The 16,727-nt window shown below is 43.1% G+C and overlaps 1 protein-coding gene across 1 annotated transcript in view; it reads right to left on the bottom strand.

Moving 5' to 3' along the window:
- PCSK1 (proprotein convertase subtilisin/kexin type 1) overlaps positions 1–15,921 on the bottom strand; it is a 46,177-nt gene extending 30,256 nt beyond the window's left edge. The window contains exons 1-7 of the mRNA XM_080371994.1: positions 15,485–15,921; positions 13,792–13,896; positions 10,227–10,337; positions 7,834–7,980; positions 7,296–7,372; positions 5,327–5,415; positions 1,120–1,292 (exon numbers count right to left, since the gene is read on the bottom strand). Of these exons, the coding sequence (XP_080228120.1) occupies positions 1,120–1,292; positions 5,327–5,415; positions 7,296–7,372; positions 7,834–7,980; positions 10,227–10,337; positions 13,792–13,896; positions 15,485–15,664 (882 nt within the window). The 5' untranslated portion in view covers positions 15,665–15,921. The remainder of the gene's footprint in view (positions 1–1,119; positions 1,293–5,326; positions 5,416–7,295; positions 7,373–7,833; positions 7,981–10,226; positions 10,338–13,791; positions 13,897–15,484) is intronic.
- Positions 15,922–16,727: the final 806 nt, after the last annotated feature.

The raw sequence follows: 16,727 nt of genomic DNA, 5'->3' as shown, positions 1-16,727 counted from the left end.
AAGGTGACAGGGATGAAAGTCATTGGCAGCCCCAGCTCTGGCTGACTTTAAGCAGAAAGGAGATCATCTAGATCCTTGCAAAAGGCAACCTGACGACTGAATGGGTAAATGTGCTCCCTTTGACTAATAAAACAAGTTGTAAAACACGACACATTCTTCACCAAAGAACCTGCTTTTTCAGAGTAAGACAGCTGAACACTGGTACCCTAATTATTGCCTTTAAATCTCTCTTCTCTGGCTGTCTACCTATGGATTTAGAACTCTGTTCATCACCAGCCCACTCCTCTTGGTCTCCATTCTTCCCTCAAAGTATGTTTGTCAGCTGTCAGACTGTTTTTTCTTTTTCTCTCCTGTCTGCTAATGTTAACTGCCCTATTCCCAAAATCTTTTTTCTTTGCTTCTGTCTTTCAAACTTTCCTCAGTTTCCCTCCTCTCCCATCTCTGATTCAGTCTTCCTTTCTCTGTTAGTACCTGTCCATTTTTAGGTATCTTTTCACCTCACTGCCAAGAAGAGTAGTTTATTAATACATCCCTGGTAGCTCTCAGTTTGCACCCTGCTTATCATCCAACCAGATCTAAAGAGAATAATATAAAAAAGAACTGTAAAAACATTGTTTCCACCACTCTTCATCATGAATTTTTACTGTCTTCATTTTAATTGGATCATGATACACACCAATTTATAAACTAATGCAATTAGCACAATACAAGCCCATCCACAGGGTGCTAAAATGCATCACTATTTCACCCAGCAAAATATTCACAAAGCAGAAATTTTGTATTATATTTTATGGGCTTTCAGTGCAGAAATCCAATTACTGTTCAGTGCAAAACAAGCAGCAGAGAAGGATGGGGGTAGGGCAAGACAAAGGCAGCAAAAGTAAGGATGGAAAAAGAAAGCTTATCTGTGGCAAATAGCAGCTTAAAACCAGCTTAGAAAGCTCTAGCAAGTGCTTTTTTAAAAGTCCTGTTCTGGCTGGTAATTTCTCTGACTTGTACCATTAAAATCTATCTCCTTCTTTTCAAATATGTTTGAGTGAAGAAAGCATAAGGGTATCAACCATTTTAGAATTCTGTTCTCTGCCACGTTTCATTGTATCTTTCTCTTAAGCATCATACCTGTTTAATCCCATACTCAAAAGCCTTCTGTGCCAGCCTTCCAGGTCCCTCTACAGTTTTGCCATCGTCATTAGGGCCCCAGCTTGCGCTGTAAATATCCACATGTTCTGGATTGAAACCGATGGAGCTGGCTTCAATAGCATCAGTGACTATTCCATCCAGCATTCGTATACCTTAACAGAAAAAAAGCAGAAGACTGGATTTACTTTCTGTTCCCTCCTCTTTGTCTTTGTTAACTGTTGGTAAAGTTGCCAGCAAAATTAAATCATAACTACTGCAGACACAGCCTACTGCTGTTCATGTAATACTGAGGACAGTTCATGTCAGTGTGAAACAGTGCACTTACGCTTCCTTTGCAGAGCTCAGTGCTCCTACAAACATTAAAAAACCCCAAAAACCCTCTTAAAATATTGGCTGCCCCTTATTTACTTCTTTCTCTCTCTCTACAGAAACCCAAGATGATGATGTTTTGCTTACTGTCCCTGCTTTTTCTTATTGCATTGAGCATTTCCTTGACTCTTTCTTCCTCTCTGTGAAATCTGTAATAAAGGCTTCTCAAACTGCCAAAATGTCACTAAAATTAAACAGGTTTTGTCAACATTACTTTTATGTTTAAGAGTTTAGTTCAAAGGTGTCGCTCTGAATATTCTGACTAAAACACTTTGCCCTCACAGTCATCAAAGATTTGCTGTCTTTGTGATGCTGCTGTTACACTAGCTCTTCAATCTGCACCACAAAAAATTCTCACTCTTGTTTTACTGCCGCATTTTTTCTACTGTGAGCAATCCAGAGACGGTAGAGATATCTAGCCATTAACATTTTATTAGAAACTGCATGATCTAATCTTCTTCAGAGCAAGCCTGATCTCAGTGGTACTTGAAATTCAGTGGCAGACAGCAGTTCACCTGCACTGGATCTCTTGCTCTGCAAATCCTTAGCTTCCAGTGCTGCAGAAGGATAGAAACAGAGGAAGTCTGTCAAAATGCGCACTATGGCATGGCTCTCCCAGCAACAGCAGCAATATAAGAGCCACAGCAGTCAGGATTCAGCCTGTTTTTTCAAGTAATAAAAATGTCTGAGTTCTCTTGAACTTGGCAAGTTAGTACTACAGCAGCTGCACCATTATCAGCAGTTGGTGAATTATGAGTACTCATTTTCTAGTATTTTCCACAAAATGAGGATTTTTCCAAAGCACGGCAGGCAAAATGTGGCGATTCTATTAAAACAATAATAATAATAAATAATAAAAAAATCCCTTTGCCCTCGCAGCCCAGTGTCTCGGTTTTTTTATACTATCAGGCAGGGAAAAAAACCCACAAAACTATAAACATAATTCTTTTCCCAAATGACTGGCTTCTAACACTCATAATAACACTGGGATAAAGCTGGGCTTTATTATTTCATATTAATTAGTGGCAAAAACAGACAAAGGAGTTATCTCCTCAACCACTGCTACTCCACTATCACCTACAAAGCTGGGAAAAGAATAAAAGAATCAAGGGTATATCCTGTGCCTCAGGTGGCAAACCCACCACTTACCCTAGACAGGCTTACACTCACAAAATTTTGAGTAGTCATTTTTCAGTTGGCTCAGAATTGTGAGTATCTCATACCAGTGCGCTGTGAGCAAAGATCTGCCTGTGTGGAAATAACTGCAAGCTCCGGGTGTGAGCTTGCAACACATAACGAGATACTGGGAATGCACACAGTAGTGTACAGATACTTCCCACAGAAGAAGACAAAGCCAGCTCTGCTGATAAATAATGTAATAAGGAAGAAAAAAAGCACACTGACAATACACTGATGAAAACAGTTCAAGAAAAAAATGCTGTCTTGTCTTTGTGATCACCAAAAATCCTGCTTGTTAAAACTCGGGGATTTGATGACTGCAGTGGTATTTCTTTAAGCACTCCATTTACGTCCTCTTGCATAAACTCTTTCCTATTCTTGCACATGCTTGCTCCCATCATCAGTCCCGCAAAATCAAAAGCGGGCAAAGCCCAAGGTAATTTCAGACACATACATGTATCTGACTGGCAGAAGGCTATTTTTAGCCACACGCTACTGTGCAGGAACTCTCAGCCCAGTCCTTTGTAAAATGGAGCTTCTTAATCATTTGATTTCCATGGCAGCACCAGAGAAATATCATAGCACAGTGCTATGGTTAGGTATGCGTGAAAATATACACATCCTGCTTTACTCCAGAGGCAATCAATACACACACACTTCTTAGCTCTATACAGAACAAGAGGTGAACGTTAAGGAACATTGAAAGGTGTCACTTTGAAAACTGGCATTAATTTTTTTTCACACAGCGCACAGAAAAGCCTATGGGATTCACAGCCACAAAGTACCGAGACTAATCAAGGTTTCCAAATACAGCCAGGCACCAATGTGACCAGCGAGAACACTCAGGATTATTAAAGTCAGTATTTTCACAGAAAACAAAAAATTTTGAGTGTCATGTTTTGTTTTACCCATCAAGACAAACTTAAAACAACCTCTGATGCTGCAGGTTAGAGAACAAGGTGTTCCATACATCAGGGTTTCTCTCCCTAAAGCAGCTACTGCTGACTAGCAGAGAGAAGGCATTGGTTGTGGACCACTGGATTTATCCTATATGGCAATTGCTACAAGCAAACAGCCACTTAGAGAAGTCATCCTGAACTAATGTCAAATAGAAGTGTGTAATGTGTCATTTCATGGATGTAAAAAAACCAAACCAAACCAAACCAAACCAAAAAAAAAAAAACAGAAGAAAAAAAGCCCACGAAGAAATGAATCCTATATAGCTTGGAAGATCAAAAAATCCTTCCAATGTTTACCACTCCAGATTTACCTGAATCTTTTGAAGACTACTCCCACCTTCCATTGCTCTTTGAATGTATTTTTGTTACGTCCCTACTTTAATCAGGCTGGTCATATATAACAGCTTACAATTTCTTTCCACTTTTCAATCTTTCTCCTCCCCTGCACAGGTATTTTCTGAGTGATGTGGATTGCTGGACTGCTTTTTCTCCTGTTATTTTCGTTTTTTTAAACAAATCACTCCTGCACAGATCTGTAGTCTCCATTTGCAAATGAACACAAAGCATATGCAAATAACTGTGGAAGAATCTTCTCTGTAGATGCAAGTGCCTTAAAATATGGGCACAGCGGGAGTTCAGCCATCTTCGCAGCTTCATCCATTTTGCCCTGCTTTGAAAATTTGGCATCTTCATCTTATGAGTGAGATATTTTATTTAAACAGGGCATGACAGAATAATGTATTATGGCAAAGGCAGACTGCAAGGCTGACATCTATGACAGCTCAGTAGAGTAAATGGGAACCTACAAACATAAGACTGAAATGGTGGGAAAGGCAGTTATGGGTGTCAATTGCCACTCATCGTCCCTTTGTTTAAAAGGAAAAAAGGGAGCAATGGAAAAACTAGGACTGTACAAGTATCTTCCTCTGAGCTAAATAACCATTTGCAACTGATACTGTGATCATGACTATTTCATAAACCTCTAATGGATTAAACTTTTAGTCACCGCTTTAAAAAAAGGCAGCATTGATTGAACGGCAAGCAAGACTACTTATTTTCAGAATTAACTTATGATGATAGTAGAGAAGTAAGCTGCTGAAAACAAAAACCACAGCACTTCCGAGTATCTTGACTGACATGACCTTTCCAATGTAATTGTGTAGATGGAAACAATATGCTGCAAGAAAGGCTGGGTATAGATTTGTATATTCTTACTTTTACTCCACTCAGTCCCTCTCCTCCCCAATGCCACTTCCTTCTAGGATAACCAATTATAATAAGTGGGTTCATCCTTCCTTAAAAGATACAGTCTAATCTCTGGTTACAATACAGGTTGTAGCTGCTGTTATTATTGCTTATTGTTACTAATTACTACTGTTGTTGGTGTTATTATCATCACCATCACCACCTACAATGTTGTTGCTGTTGTTTCTACTTATATTCAACTGATAACCAAATTTCAGAAAGTTCACTGACATTCAAGGACTGCTGTCATATAGAAGTAACACTCTGCACTATGGCCAGACAGGATTTTTTAGCCTAATACTTCAAGATTGAGGTTTTCTGAGAAGGACCGATCATTTGTATTTCAGATTAATGGTAGCTGAAAACACTCAGCATTTCACAGGATCTGTCTGGTTCCACACATATTAGACATCTAATTATTTTCCTTTTCTTACCTCCAACTTTTGAATTGTAGGCTACTCCAACTCCACATTTTCTGTTGTTGGCCTGCATAGCAATTTCTCCTGCACACCGTGTCCCATGCCTGAATAAATACAGCAAGAATAAACATCTTATAACATCTTTGTGTAATGTACACAAAGATTCATTGCTAACCTTCTTGATTTGATAGAAGTCTTCCTTTAAATGAATGATCAAAGAATCATTGTGAAGAGATGATAAATATCTTACCTAGTTTACACTGAAGTCCATAGACCTATTAGCTACCAGTATTTCAGTAGAGTGCAAAAGTAGCATAAAAATATGGGGCTAAAAAGTTGCTAAACTTCAGAAAGAAATATGAGACAGGTCTTTTTTCATCACACATTTAGATACTTCTTTTTAAATGACTGCATTTATTTAAGATTTCAGAAAGTGAGCCTTTAAAGCATCCTTACCATTGTTGCATTCCTCTTGTAACCAATTATTTTCTATGCAATTCTTTTTTGCCACAGTTGATTCTCATTCCACAACACAGAAAACCTTAATGTAAGTGTAATCATAAAAGATTGTAGAAGAGTTGTGTTATTTAATGCTACAGATTGTTACTCAAGGAAGTGTCTAAATGTTTCTGGGCTGAACTCCATTTACTTATTAGTAAAGATTAGAGGTAATACAGGTAGATGTAAGAGACAATGTCACCAGAACAAGAGGGTAATGGCTTCTTGCTCTTACAAAATGCTGTAACAAAGTAGAAATGTCATTTTTCAGATGTCTTATTCACGGGATATTCACCCTTGTATTCGTTGTTTTTTTCCCCATGCACTGATTTATGTTGTGGGTGCTACTGTATAGTCTGATAGACAACAGGGAACCAGTGCATCAGCTTCTTACTGTATCTTCATTGAGTAGCAGCACCCTAATTGGTTTAAGAAATTGACTTTTTTCTGTGTACCAGCTTTTACAGAGGTCCATGCTCTTCTCCTTCTGATGGACAAAACCCCTCCCTGAACTACCATGGACACACCTATGTGTGACAGATCCATCAAGATGTTCTACAGAGTATCAAAGAAGTAGCTCTAGAGAGGGTATCAGACAAAATTCCTCTCTCCTTCCAAGACACACAAGGCCACTATGTGAACTGCCTGGTTGTCTTGCATTCAAGCCTTTCAAAACTTCCGAGGTTATCACCTTGAGGACATGGAGGCCAAATCTGTTCTAAACGAAGCTTCTGTTTGCCTCAGAAGAGACAGAAATATTGTCGCAGGACTGCATGTAACCTCCTCCAAGGTCTGACCGTGTGTCACACCCATATGAGAGGTCAGAAGCTTGACTTCACCTGTCATTACGTGCACTGGGCTAGATGTTCTGTTGGTCCAAAAGGTAGAGCCAGAACCAGAAAGTAGTGTCCTTAGCTACAAAAGCTGATACGAAGGGAGGGGTTTCTTAGTAGCTTCGTCTAAGACACAGTCTCTTCCAGAGGCCTTCATAAAAGACATATTCTTTCAAAATTTGCAGAACAAGGCAGAGAACTAAAGTCAAAATCTGCTTAGGAGGTATCATTCTTGAAACACACACGGTGACAATGAACAGATTGTTCCCTTCATCTTACAGAAATGTATCAGAACCTTACGTATACAAACATATTAAGAAATTCAGGACATTATAGGCAGACGACAATTATGAAGCTCTTCACCTGGGAATTTAATTTCCTTAGTTTCCAGTGTTAGTGCCAATGTTATGTGCAAATGTTTGTGCAAACTGAAACACAAGAGGTTCCTTCAGAACATCAACGAACACTTTTTCACTGTGAGGGTGACCAGCACTGGCACAGGTTGCCCAGGGAGCTTGTAGAGTCTCGCTTCTTGGAAATATTCGAAAGATGTCTGGGTGTGGTCCTGGGAAACTGTCTCTACATCTCCCTGCTTTAGTACAAATTAATAATGTACTGTTTTGTTCTTTGCACACAACTGGGAGGCTACTCACTTGTTTTCGTTTGTTGGGTCATATCTAGGAAAGGGATCATGATCGTTGTCATTGAAATCATAACTTGCCTTTGGATCCTACATTTAAAAAAAAAACCAAAACAAAACAAAATTAATTCAGACAACTAGAAATTGCATTTTAAAACATGTAACAAAATGGGCTCTAGAGTCCATATTTATTTGTTTGGTATGCCTTATGTTGACAGCAATCAAGCTGGTAGAATTTGATGGGCATTAACAATTCCATACATTTTTCACATGGCTTTAGTAATTCAGCATTAAACCACTGTATACAAACATGCCTGGGAACTAAATCCACTGGGGGAAAAACAAGACAAAAAACCCCACCCTGCTATCATTGCGAAGTAACATTCAGCTTCCTGTGACACAAACCAGGTTCCGAGTCATGCCTAAGACAAATATTTCAGCCTCTGTGCTGACAGAGCCAACTTACAGAACAGAAAGCAATCTTCAGAAGAGTGTCAATCAAATTGACAATTGATTAATTTATTCCATAGCATTCTAACACCCAAACATACATAGTTAGTGTAGATGTCAGTGTGATTCCACTCCAAGCCATCGTCTAGTACTGTGACGACAACACCTTTGCCTGTAATCCCCTTCTGCCATACAGGCATAACATGGAGATCCAGTTTGGGCAGGGATGGAGTTATTCTTGTATCTTGCTAGCGGACAGAAAGGATTAAAATATGTCAACATTTTGATCCATTTACACCACACAGGTTCAAACTCATATTCTAAAGATGCTCTAAACCATCCCAGCCTGAACTTGCACATTTTGCTCAAATTTTGCAAAGATAAAACAAAAATTAGTTTCTTCAAATACTTGTAGCACTGAAAGATTTACCCCATTACTTGAAGAACTCTGAAGACCACCTCTAAACAAAGAGCATCTGGAATTTATTGGAGGCAGGCAGCAGAAACATGGGAATGATAGGGATGCATCCATGAACCTTGGAACGTTGAGTTAATAATCAGACCTGCTATGTTTGTTCTTTTCACTTGATGAGAAGCCAAGACAGTGCCCCACAGTAGAGTGAGCTGCATTTTCTCCAAATGTGTTTTCTCCTTTGACATTCAAGTTAGCCAGAGCAAAATAATTAATGGATAAAACAATTAAGGTAGTCGTTTGGTTAGGAACAACTGTGCTGAATCACAACTTTCTGTTTACTACCCTCATTAATGTTCCTGTGGTAAATCAACTGGAAGCATGAATCATTCTACAGCCTTCTCTTCCACAGCAAGCGCTTTGAAGAGTAGCTCCTAAATAGATTTTTTTTTCTTCTTTAATGTTAAATATGCAGTACATACATCTAATCTAGCAAACTTGCTTACAACCCCCATAAAAACACGGATGTAAACAAAAGCATTTTCTTTCTGTTTCTCTGTGCAAAATTGCATTAGTTGACCACAGGTTTCTTTGTATCTGCAGGAACATTGCATAAAATAGGAGACTCAGAAAAAGAAATTTGTTACGGAATTACCCTTCCTTCATTTTATGCTTTATTTTCTGACTGCTGCCACTCAGGGAATTATTAGAGGCTTCAAGTTTTGTTCTCTAGAATCCATCAAATAATCATTTTTTCTGGTGATGTGTGAAGGTACACTGAACAGAGATAGAAACAATTGCCATCAAAGCTTAATAATAAGGCAATAATAAGCTATTTACTACAACAAAAGGAACATATTTTGGAAGAAAATATTTAACACATTCATGCATTTAATCAGAAAAAAAAATCAACAGGTACTGCAAACAAGGGTAAACATGTTTCTGCTTCTTGTGTGAAAACTAAAGGGAAAAGAATGAAAACCACAGAAAGGCTGAAAAAGGAACTATGTCTCCTGGAATGCAGGACATTGCTTTTTTCACAAAACAGCTCTTTTGAATTCTGTGTGTGTTTGTGTGTTTGTCCAACACACCTTGGAAATTTCCTGCTTCCTAATGAATACAGGCAAAGAAGCAAACAGAAAATCAGCTTCAATGAAAAGTTAGATTCTTAAAGATAAACCATTTTTTATGTTGAAAAGAAGTCTGCAGGCCTCTTCATAGAAATATTTTATGCTATGTGGTTTGTAATCTGGTTTTCTTAGCTCAAACACAGGAAAGAGAGGGTAAAACACTAGACAAACAGCCTAGCATTTGGTCTGCTTTCTCTAAGCTGAAATGAAGAGCAAGAAAGGTATTTCCTGCTACTTGGGCCACATTTGTGCTTGACCATTCTCTTTGAGTTGTTATACCCACCTTTAGTCCCATCCCTATTCTGAGTGAAAGCAATGAAGCCTAGGCTGAAGGTACAGCTAGTTGTGTAGTGGAAATACAGACTCTCGAGAGAAGCCATATGAAACACCAATAACCAACTGTATTTCTGAGTTACCACATGCAGACAGAAACTACAGACCTCAGGAAATTTCTTTCCTTTGAGGTTCTGAACATGTGAGCTGTAGAGACCCTCTTCTATTTCAATCCAAGAGTCTGAAGGTGCTTGTCACATACATGCATCTGCTTTTGTTTTCGTCTGGAGCATGCACTCTGCACTGCTGATTTTAATAAAGAAATACAGGGCCAGCTTCAGACATGTAAGGGACTTCTTATATGCCAAAAGCAAATAAATACTTTTAGATTAGCATAAATGTAGCTTTTAACTGTTGCACTTTCTAATATCAACACCCATCCTAAGCAGCAGCCTGAAATGCCTTTTAGAATCTTTGTACAAACAACACTTTGAAGAAAATACAGGGTTGCCTGGAAATATTATGCAAGGAGATCTCCCATTTTTATAGCCTATGCTAATGGGAGGGAGCCTTCCATTTACTGTCTTCAGTGCAGTCATTCCGATACTAGTACAATACTGCAACTGATAGCACAACTGAAATTCACCATCCCCAGTTCCACAATGAAACAAAATCTTACCAGATACCACTGCTGATTCCACATAGGATCATTGAAAAGGTTTTCTGCTGAGTCTCTCATGGTGGCACGCTTAGTTCGCTTTTTTTCATACTGCTGCTCTGCCCACGATACCTACAATTATTTGTATAAATATGACAAGTAAGCCTCCACAGGTGAGGACTTTCTCAGCCTAAAAGATAAGTGGATTCCTCACACAGCAAAACTTTGATGCCTAAAGCAAAATGAGCAATGTTTGATACAGGGAGGAGGATTATTTATACTGTAGTACAATATACTTCGGGGAGGAGGACCTGGTGAAATCACAATACTACAGAATCAATTCCTAGAAAATCATTAAGTACAAGCTACCAGTAGATCTCCTGTGAGTGCCACACAATGCAGGCTTTCATACCAAATGTGCAGTATGATTAGAAGGTTATCTAAAGAGTGGTTGTTACCAAAACAAGAAAAACCACAGCCTGCTTCTTTCTCCAACCTACATTTTAATCCCTATCTATTTCTACTGGGAGTTTAAAGGAAAGAAGAAAGATTATCTCTGGCTTTGGTCTAGCAATCATAATGATGCTGCTACTCATCGCCCAGCTGGACCTTCACGTCTCCTTCCCACTGGTGTTTTGAAGTGTGATCAATTAGTAAGCTATGAATATTGGACTAACTTTATCACGGGCATAATTCCATTTAAGGCAACTGAAAGCCAAAATGCTTCAGGGTGTTTTGCTAAAGCATTGATACAAGGAGTTGCACAGTGTTTGTGCATGGACACAGCAATCCCTAAGTCCCTAGGTTGCATTTTAGAAGTGTATCCCACATAGTTCCCTTGATTACGTTACTAAACCCCGTTCAAATCAAACCCTAATTCTGACACCTCGCTCTGGGCTGTGTGCTCCTTTTGGAAATGGGAATAAAATGTTATTCATTGCTAGTACCTGGACCATCACTCTGACACAGATCAAGCTGGTGGTTTTGATCTCAGTTTCCAAATGAGCAAACTCAGGTTTGTTAGATTGCCAGCACCCTGCTGCAAGCCTCAAGTGAACAGGATGCCTTGGATCTAACCTTCTGCTTTGAATGTCTGAATAGATTTCATTATTTTTCTCTACTGTCACAGAATGGCTTTATGGTCCTTACACCTATCACCACATATGGAACAATAAGAGTGACTGAGAAATTAGAATGATAAATAAAAGTACTTTGATTTGATTAAAATACAATTTCCTAGTGAGAGCCTAGTGAAAATTCAGTATCAGAACATACCCTTTAAAACAGTAGCTATGCCAGGCATGTTTACTGAAAGCTCTCTAATGCTATTCCCTGTGCTATATATTTAGTGTTAAAACCCCTACAAGCCAAAGTCACTCACAGAAGATGAATACACGCATACAAGTATCAGTATTTTAAAGTGCTCTATTGATATCCAGGGCCATACACACTTGGGCACAGGTTATAGCAATTACCTTTATCTCTCTTTCCTACCCACAGCAAAGCTTGGCCTCCTCATCGCCCAGCAGTAATTAACAATTGACAACTTACATGCTTGTTTGGTTGGTTTTTTTTTTATGTGGACAACTGCACTGAGGGAAATGAGCTGAAACTACCAAGCACATGTATCAGACAAACAAGCCAAATGTTTGTCACTTAGCTGCTGGGTGAAGTTCCAACCATCCACCTACAGCAAAAACCAAAGGCCCTGTGCCAAACCTCCAGTCTCTGATACAAAGCAATGAAGATAAACTTGATTCAGGTCTCTTTCAAGAATAGTGCAAATACTGGAAGAAGTTAGGGAACCAGATAATTATATCCCTTCAATATATTCACAGCTATTACCTGTTTTAAAATGAACACTGGGACATCCACAGGAAGCAGATAAATATTCAGATCACAGCCAAGTTTTAGCCCAGCTTTCACACAACATACCGTAAAATTCATGAAAGCATTATACAAACAAAGGCAGGATTCCCTTCTCTCTCCCTTTTTAAAGATTGAATTTAAGTCTCTTAAAATAGGCTGTTGTCGAACTAGAGTAGCTCTTTGGAGCAAAGGTCCATGTATAACCAACTACACAGCATTACATGATTGCTTTGTGTTTATATACTTATATTGACATAATTACATCCAATTCATTCACACAGTTAATTTGCATACTAGATGGTAAATAACAGGGAAATTAGACTCAAATTAGGAAATCACCTGCAGCACTTTGAAGCTCTGGTTTTGGATCCAAGTATGCAAGTCTGCAATAATGTTTGGCAGTCATGTGTCTAACACAGTTGCTTCCATTCTACTTATGACATTAGAATTTGGCATATTAAACATGGTCTTTCTTGCCTGTGTGAGAGATGCATTCAATGTAATATGTCCAAAAAAGGGAGGAACTGCAACCAAAGCTCTGCTCGTGAACACTGTACTATCTGATGCCATTGAGCATCTGATCATAGGTATGGGTATAACTTAAAACACTGATTTACACTAAAGCTGTGGTGTTGAACATCCCCAGTTCAGAATGATTTCACCTAGAAGCCTTTAACTGTTAAACCAATGATTGCAAGGAGATAGACGGGAGGGTACAGTTTTGAAACAGAACAGGCAAAAAAATACCCTGTCTCACCTCCTCCTTTAACTCTTGTAGCTACGTATAGAGTATTTCCTCCTAGAAGACACTTGCACCTAAAACCTCCTGATAACCAATTGCTCATTCTCAAGTGATTTTGTCCTCCTCATATGATATATTTCTGGTTTTCACAACTAGTTTAGCTCATGTTTTGGACTGCTCATGTTTTTACAATGCTTGTTGCAATAATGCTGATTTGAAATTCAAATTCCATTGTTTTGAAATTTGCCAGAAATTGCTTTTAAAGAGGGGTTAACAGCATTCTGGTCTGCTTCTTCAATTTGCCACCCACCCCATTTTTTTCAATATATTTACAAACAGACATGCTTCTCTGTTAAATAAAGTCAAATAAAGGGGGAGTCTGTTTCACCAGTGGATTGTACCTTAGCTCCCCAGCTCTCCAGCGTGCGGGCTCCCCAATTGCTGTGTGATCCCAGTGTATCAAAAGACTGCAAGCCTAGAACATGTGATGGATCCTTTGAGAAGGGGTTTTAGCTTGTCATAGAAGTGAATCCAGCAAAACCTCAGCCGTTAACTCCCATCTCCTTTTTTTTTTGAATATTCATTTGCTTTAAACCAAACCTAATTCCCATGGTAATTGCACAGACGTGGCCTGATTAAGCTTACTGCATCTATAAATTTTTACTTTGAATCAAGCCCTGTGGTTCCTCATTCGTATTTTCATCAGTGACAGACCGACATCTAAAATTCCAAGCCTCTGCAATGCTGCATATCTTAAATCTTCATTTGGAAAGCACTTGCAAAAAGTATGGTAAGGGAGGGTCAGAATCTGCCTGTTAATGACAGAATAATAAAGTATTATTCAGCATGAGTATGGCTGGCTGAATATATTAGAATTGCAAAATGAGGAAAGCCTGCCTGTGACCTCATTACAAAGTGAGCAATAAGGAGACAGAATAAACAGAGCACATAAAAAAGAATAAATATAACACTCACCCGCTCATCGTCAGAAAGTCTTTTAGTGATATGAATGGCACTTCTTCGAGACCGTCTTGGATGGCTTTTATGTCTGAATAGGTAGTGATTTTTGAGTGAGCCAATCTGTAAGACACAGCCATACTTTAACTACTGAGAGATGATTATCTCCCCACTGCAAACAAATACCAACAAATGCAACTCGACTGAATTCATTGTGCTTAAAAGACAAAAGAGCAAGAAACTAGCCTTTAGATATTTCAGTCTGAGCTAAACAGCACTCCTCAAGTAGCAAATGCTTATCACAGTCTCTGCGCTGCTAGAAGAAATTGGAGGAATAATTTCATTTAAGCTAGTGAAGTAGCAGCTGTTACTACTGCAGTACTCAGTAACGTGGCACTTGTAGTAGTGACTGGTATACTCATGGACATACCTCGACATGACCATGTTTCGGAGGACAGGTTTTATGTATGGTCACACTCCAGTTTTATCTGCTTTTCCTGGGTTCCAGCTGAACAGGTGTAAAAAGCTTCATGTCACTTCAGAAACTTCACTGCAGGGTTTGTTTGTACAGGCACCTACTGAACTGGCATTTTCACTTGCGCAGTCACTGGTCACCCAGAACGCTGGGTGTACCGTCCTGGCTTTAAACATCCCTCTTCCCTAAGGAGGGGCTGTGTGAAGTCAGTGAGGGCGAATCCACTGACTCCAGAGGCAGAAAGAAAGCCACAGAGGCGGTGGGATCACACCTACGTTTGACAGCCTGAAGAACATGAAGGTGCCAGCGCTGTGGGGCCGACCGTACCGCCCGCCCGCCTGGGCAGGAGGCCGGGAAGGGGCTGCCCGCAGCACCGGGCCCCGCCGCAGGGCCGTGACCTCCACCCGGCGGGGGCCGCGGGCCGCGGTGCGGGAGGGAGGCAGCTCTGCAGGGGCGGCGCGGGATGCCCAGCGCTGCCAGACGCGCCGCCTGGCGCAGGACCCCCGTCTGGAGGTGGGACGAGGCTGTTACCTAAAGGCGGTTACTCATCCCTAACAACGCTGACGTCACGGCATCCCAAAAAAGCGGCAGGAGGGCCTGCGGGAGAGGAGCCCCGCGATGGCGAACGGCCTTCGGGGCGGGGGGGCAGCGCGGGGGCGGCGCGGAGCCGGAGCCAGGGCTGCCCGCGCCTCCCTCCGGCCCGGGCTCCTGCGGGAGGGCCGCCGAGCCCGGCTCCCTCGGGGAGACCGCGGTGCCCTGCCCGACAGTGCCCGGTCCCCTCAGGGAGACCGCGGTGCCCTGCCCGACAGTGCCCGGTCCCCTTAGGGACAGTGGCTGTGCCTGCGCGGCCCCCTGAGGCGCAGCGCGGTCGCCCCGCCTGATCCCTGCCCGGTCTCCTCTGGGAGAGCAGAGTCGCCCCGCCTGATCCCTGCCCGGTCCCCTCAGGAGCAGCGGGAGCGCCCTGCCTGATCCCTGCCCGGTCTCCTCCTCAGCGAACGGCGGGCACCCTGCCTGTTCCCCTCAGGGAGCGCCAAGCGCCATGCCCAGCCCCGCACAGTTCCCCGGGAAGCGCCGTGCGCGGCCGGTCGCGGGGCTGCCCGCCAGATGCGGACCCGGGCCGGGGGGGCTTCAAACTCCCGGCGCCCGGCGAGCGGCAGCCGGGCCACAAGTTTCGGGCAGGCCGACGCGAGGCAGCTCCCTCGGGGCTGCGCGGCCGCCCCCCCCGCCCGCCTATACCTGTCCCACGAGGTCGTAGTCCAGCTCCTCCGCTATGGCTCTGGCGGCGTCGGGGCCCGCCGGGATCTCCGCCGCCCACTCGTTGAGGAACTGCCGCTCGGCGCCGCCGCCGCGGGCCAGGCAGCAGGCGGCCAGCAGCGCTAGGGCTGCGCACCGGCCGGGCCATCGGCTCCCGTCCATGGCCGCGGCGGGCGGCGGGCGGCGGGCGGCGGGCGGCGGGCGGCGGGGCGCCGCGTTGCTAGGCGAGCGCGGGGGAGCGGGCGGCGGCGCCGCGGGTCCCTGCCTGCTGCCGGCGCGGCTGCCCGGGGCTGCGTGGCGACCAGACCCTCCGGAGCCGAAATGGAAATGAGTGTTTACACGTCAAAACGACGACAGACATCCTGACGTCAAGTGTACCTGGCCCCCGAGCCGGGGCGGGGGGGGGGGGGGGGGGGGCGAGGAGGGGTAATGCCCCGGAGGGGCGGGCGCGGAAACGAGCGGGGGGGGGGGGTCGGTGGGAGCAGTGCCCGGGCGGCCCCGGGGGACGGGAGCGGCGGTAAGTTCGCGGACCTCGTGCGTGCGTGTGCGCGCGTGCGTGCGTGTCGTGCCCGTGTGTCCCCCCCGGGACGGTGGTCGCGGGGCTGTGGGTCTCCCGTGGGCAGAGAGCGCAGGGCTGCGGGGGTTCGCTCCGTGCCCTGTCACGGTTGTCAGCGCTGGAGGCAGCCGGTACGGTGCCCCCCGAGCCGGGGGTGCGGCGGGAGCACAGACCTTCCCCTCTCCCACCCACCCGACCCCTTCAGGGGTTGATGTTCTCAACCCGAGCCCCGACGTGGCGCCGGGAGGAGCAGCGCTCACCTCCCTGCCTCGGTGCTTGGGGAGAGCTGGGCGAGTAAAACATTTTTTTCAATTAAACTAATAACCCAGGACCTACTGCACGGTAATGCTTCATTAATGTGCATCATCCCCTGATACTTCCGACACACCATAGGTATGCTGCATTAATTGGCACCGCTACCCAGTCCAATGATATAACAAGTATCTTTATCCTGAAGTACAATTACTCATTTTAAAATAATTTCAAATTCTCTTTTTTTTTTTTTTTTAATCTCATCCAGTGGTCTGCACATTGCATTTCCTCAGCAAATGCTGCAGTTTGTGAGATGCTCGCTTATTTCCATATTTTCCTTTTGCATCTGCATTTCCCCAGCTCCTTCTGTTTTATTTAGTTCATTCTGTTTCATTTCACTTTCCTATCACCATTTCA

Source organism: Falco punctatus, assembly GCF_963210335.1.
Source record: "Falco punctatus genome assembly, chromosome: Z".
In the NCBI taxonomy this organism is placed as follows: domain Eukaryota; kingdom Metazoa; phylum Chordata; class Aves; order Falconiformes; family Falconidae; genus Falco; species Falco punctatus.
This window is presented reverse-complemented; position numbering and strand designations above follow the sequence as displayed.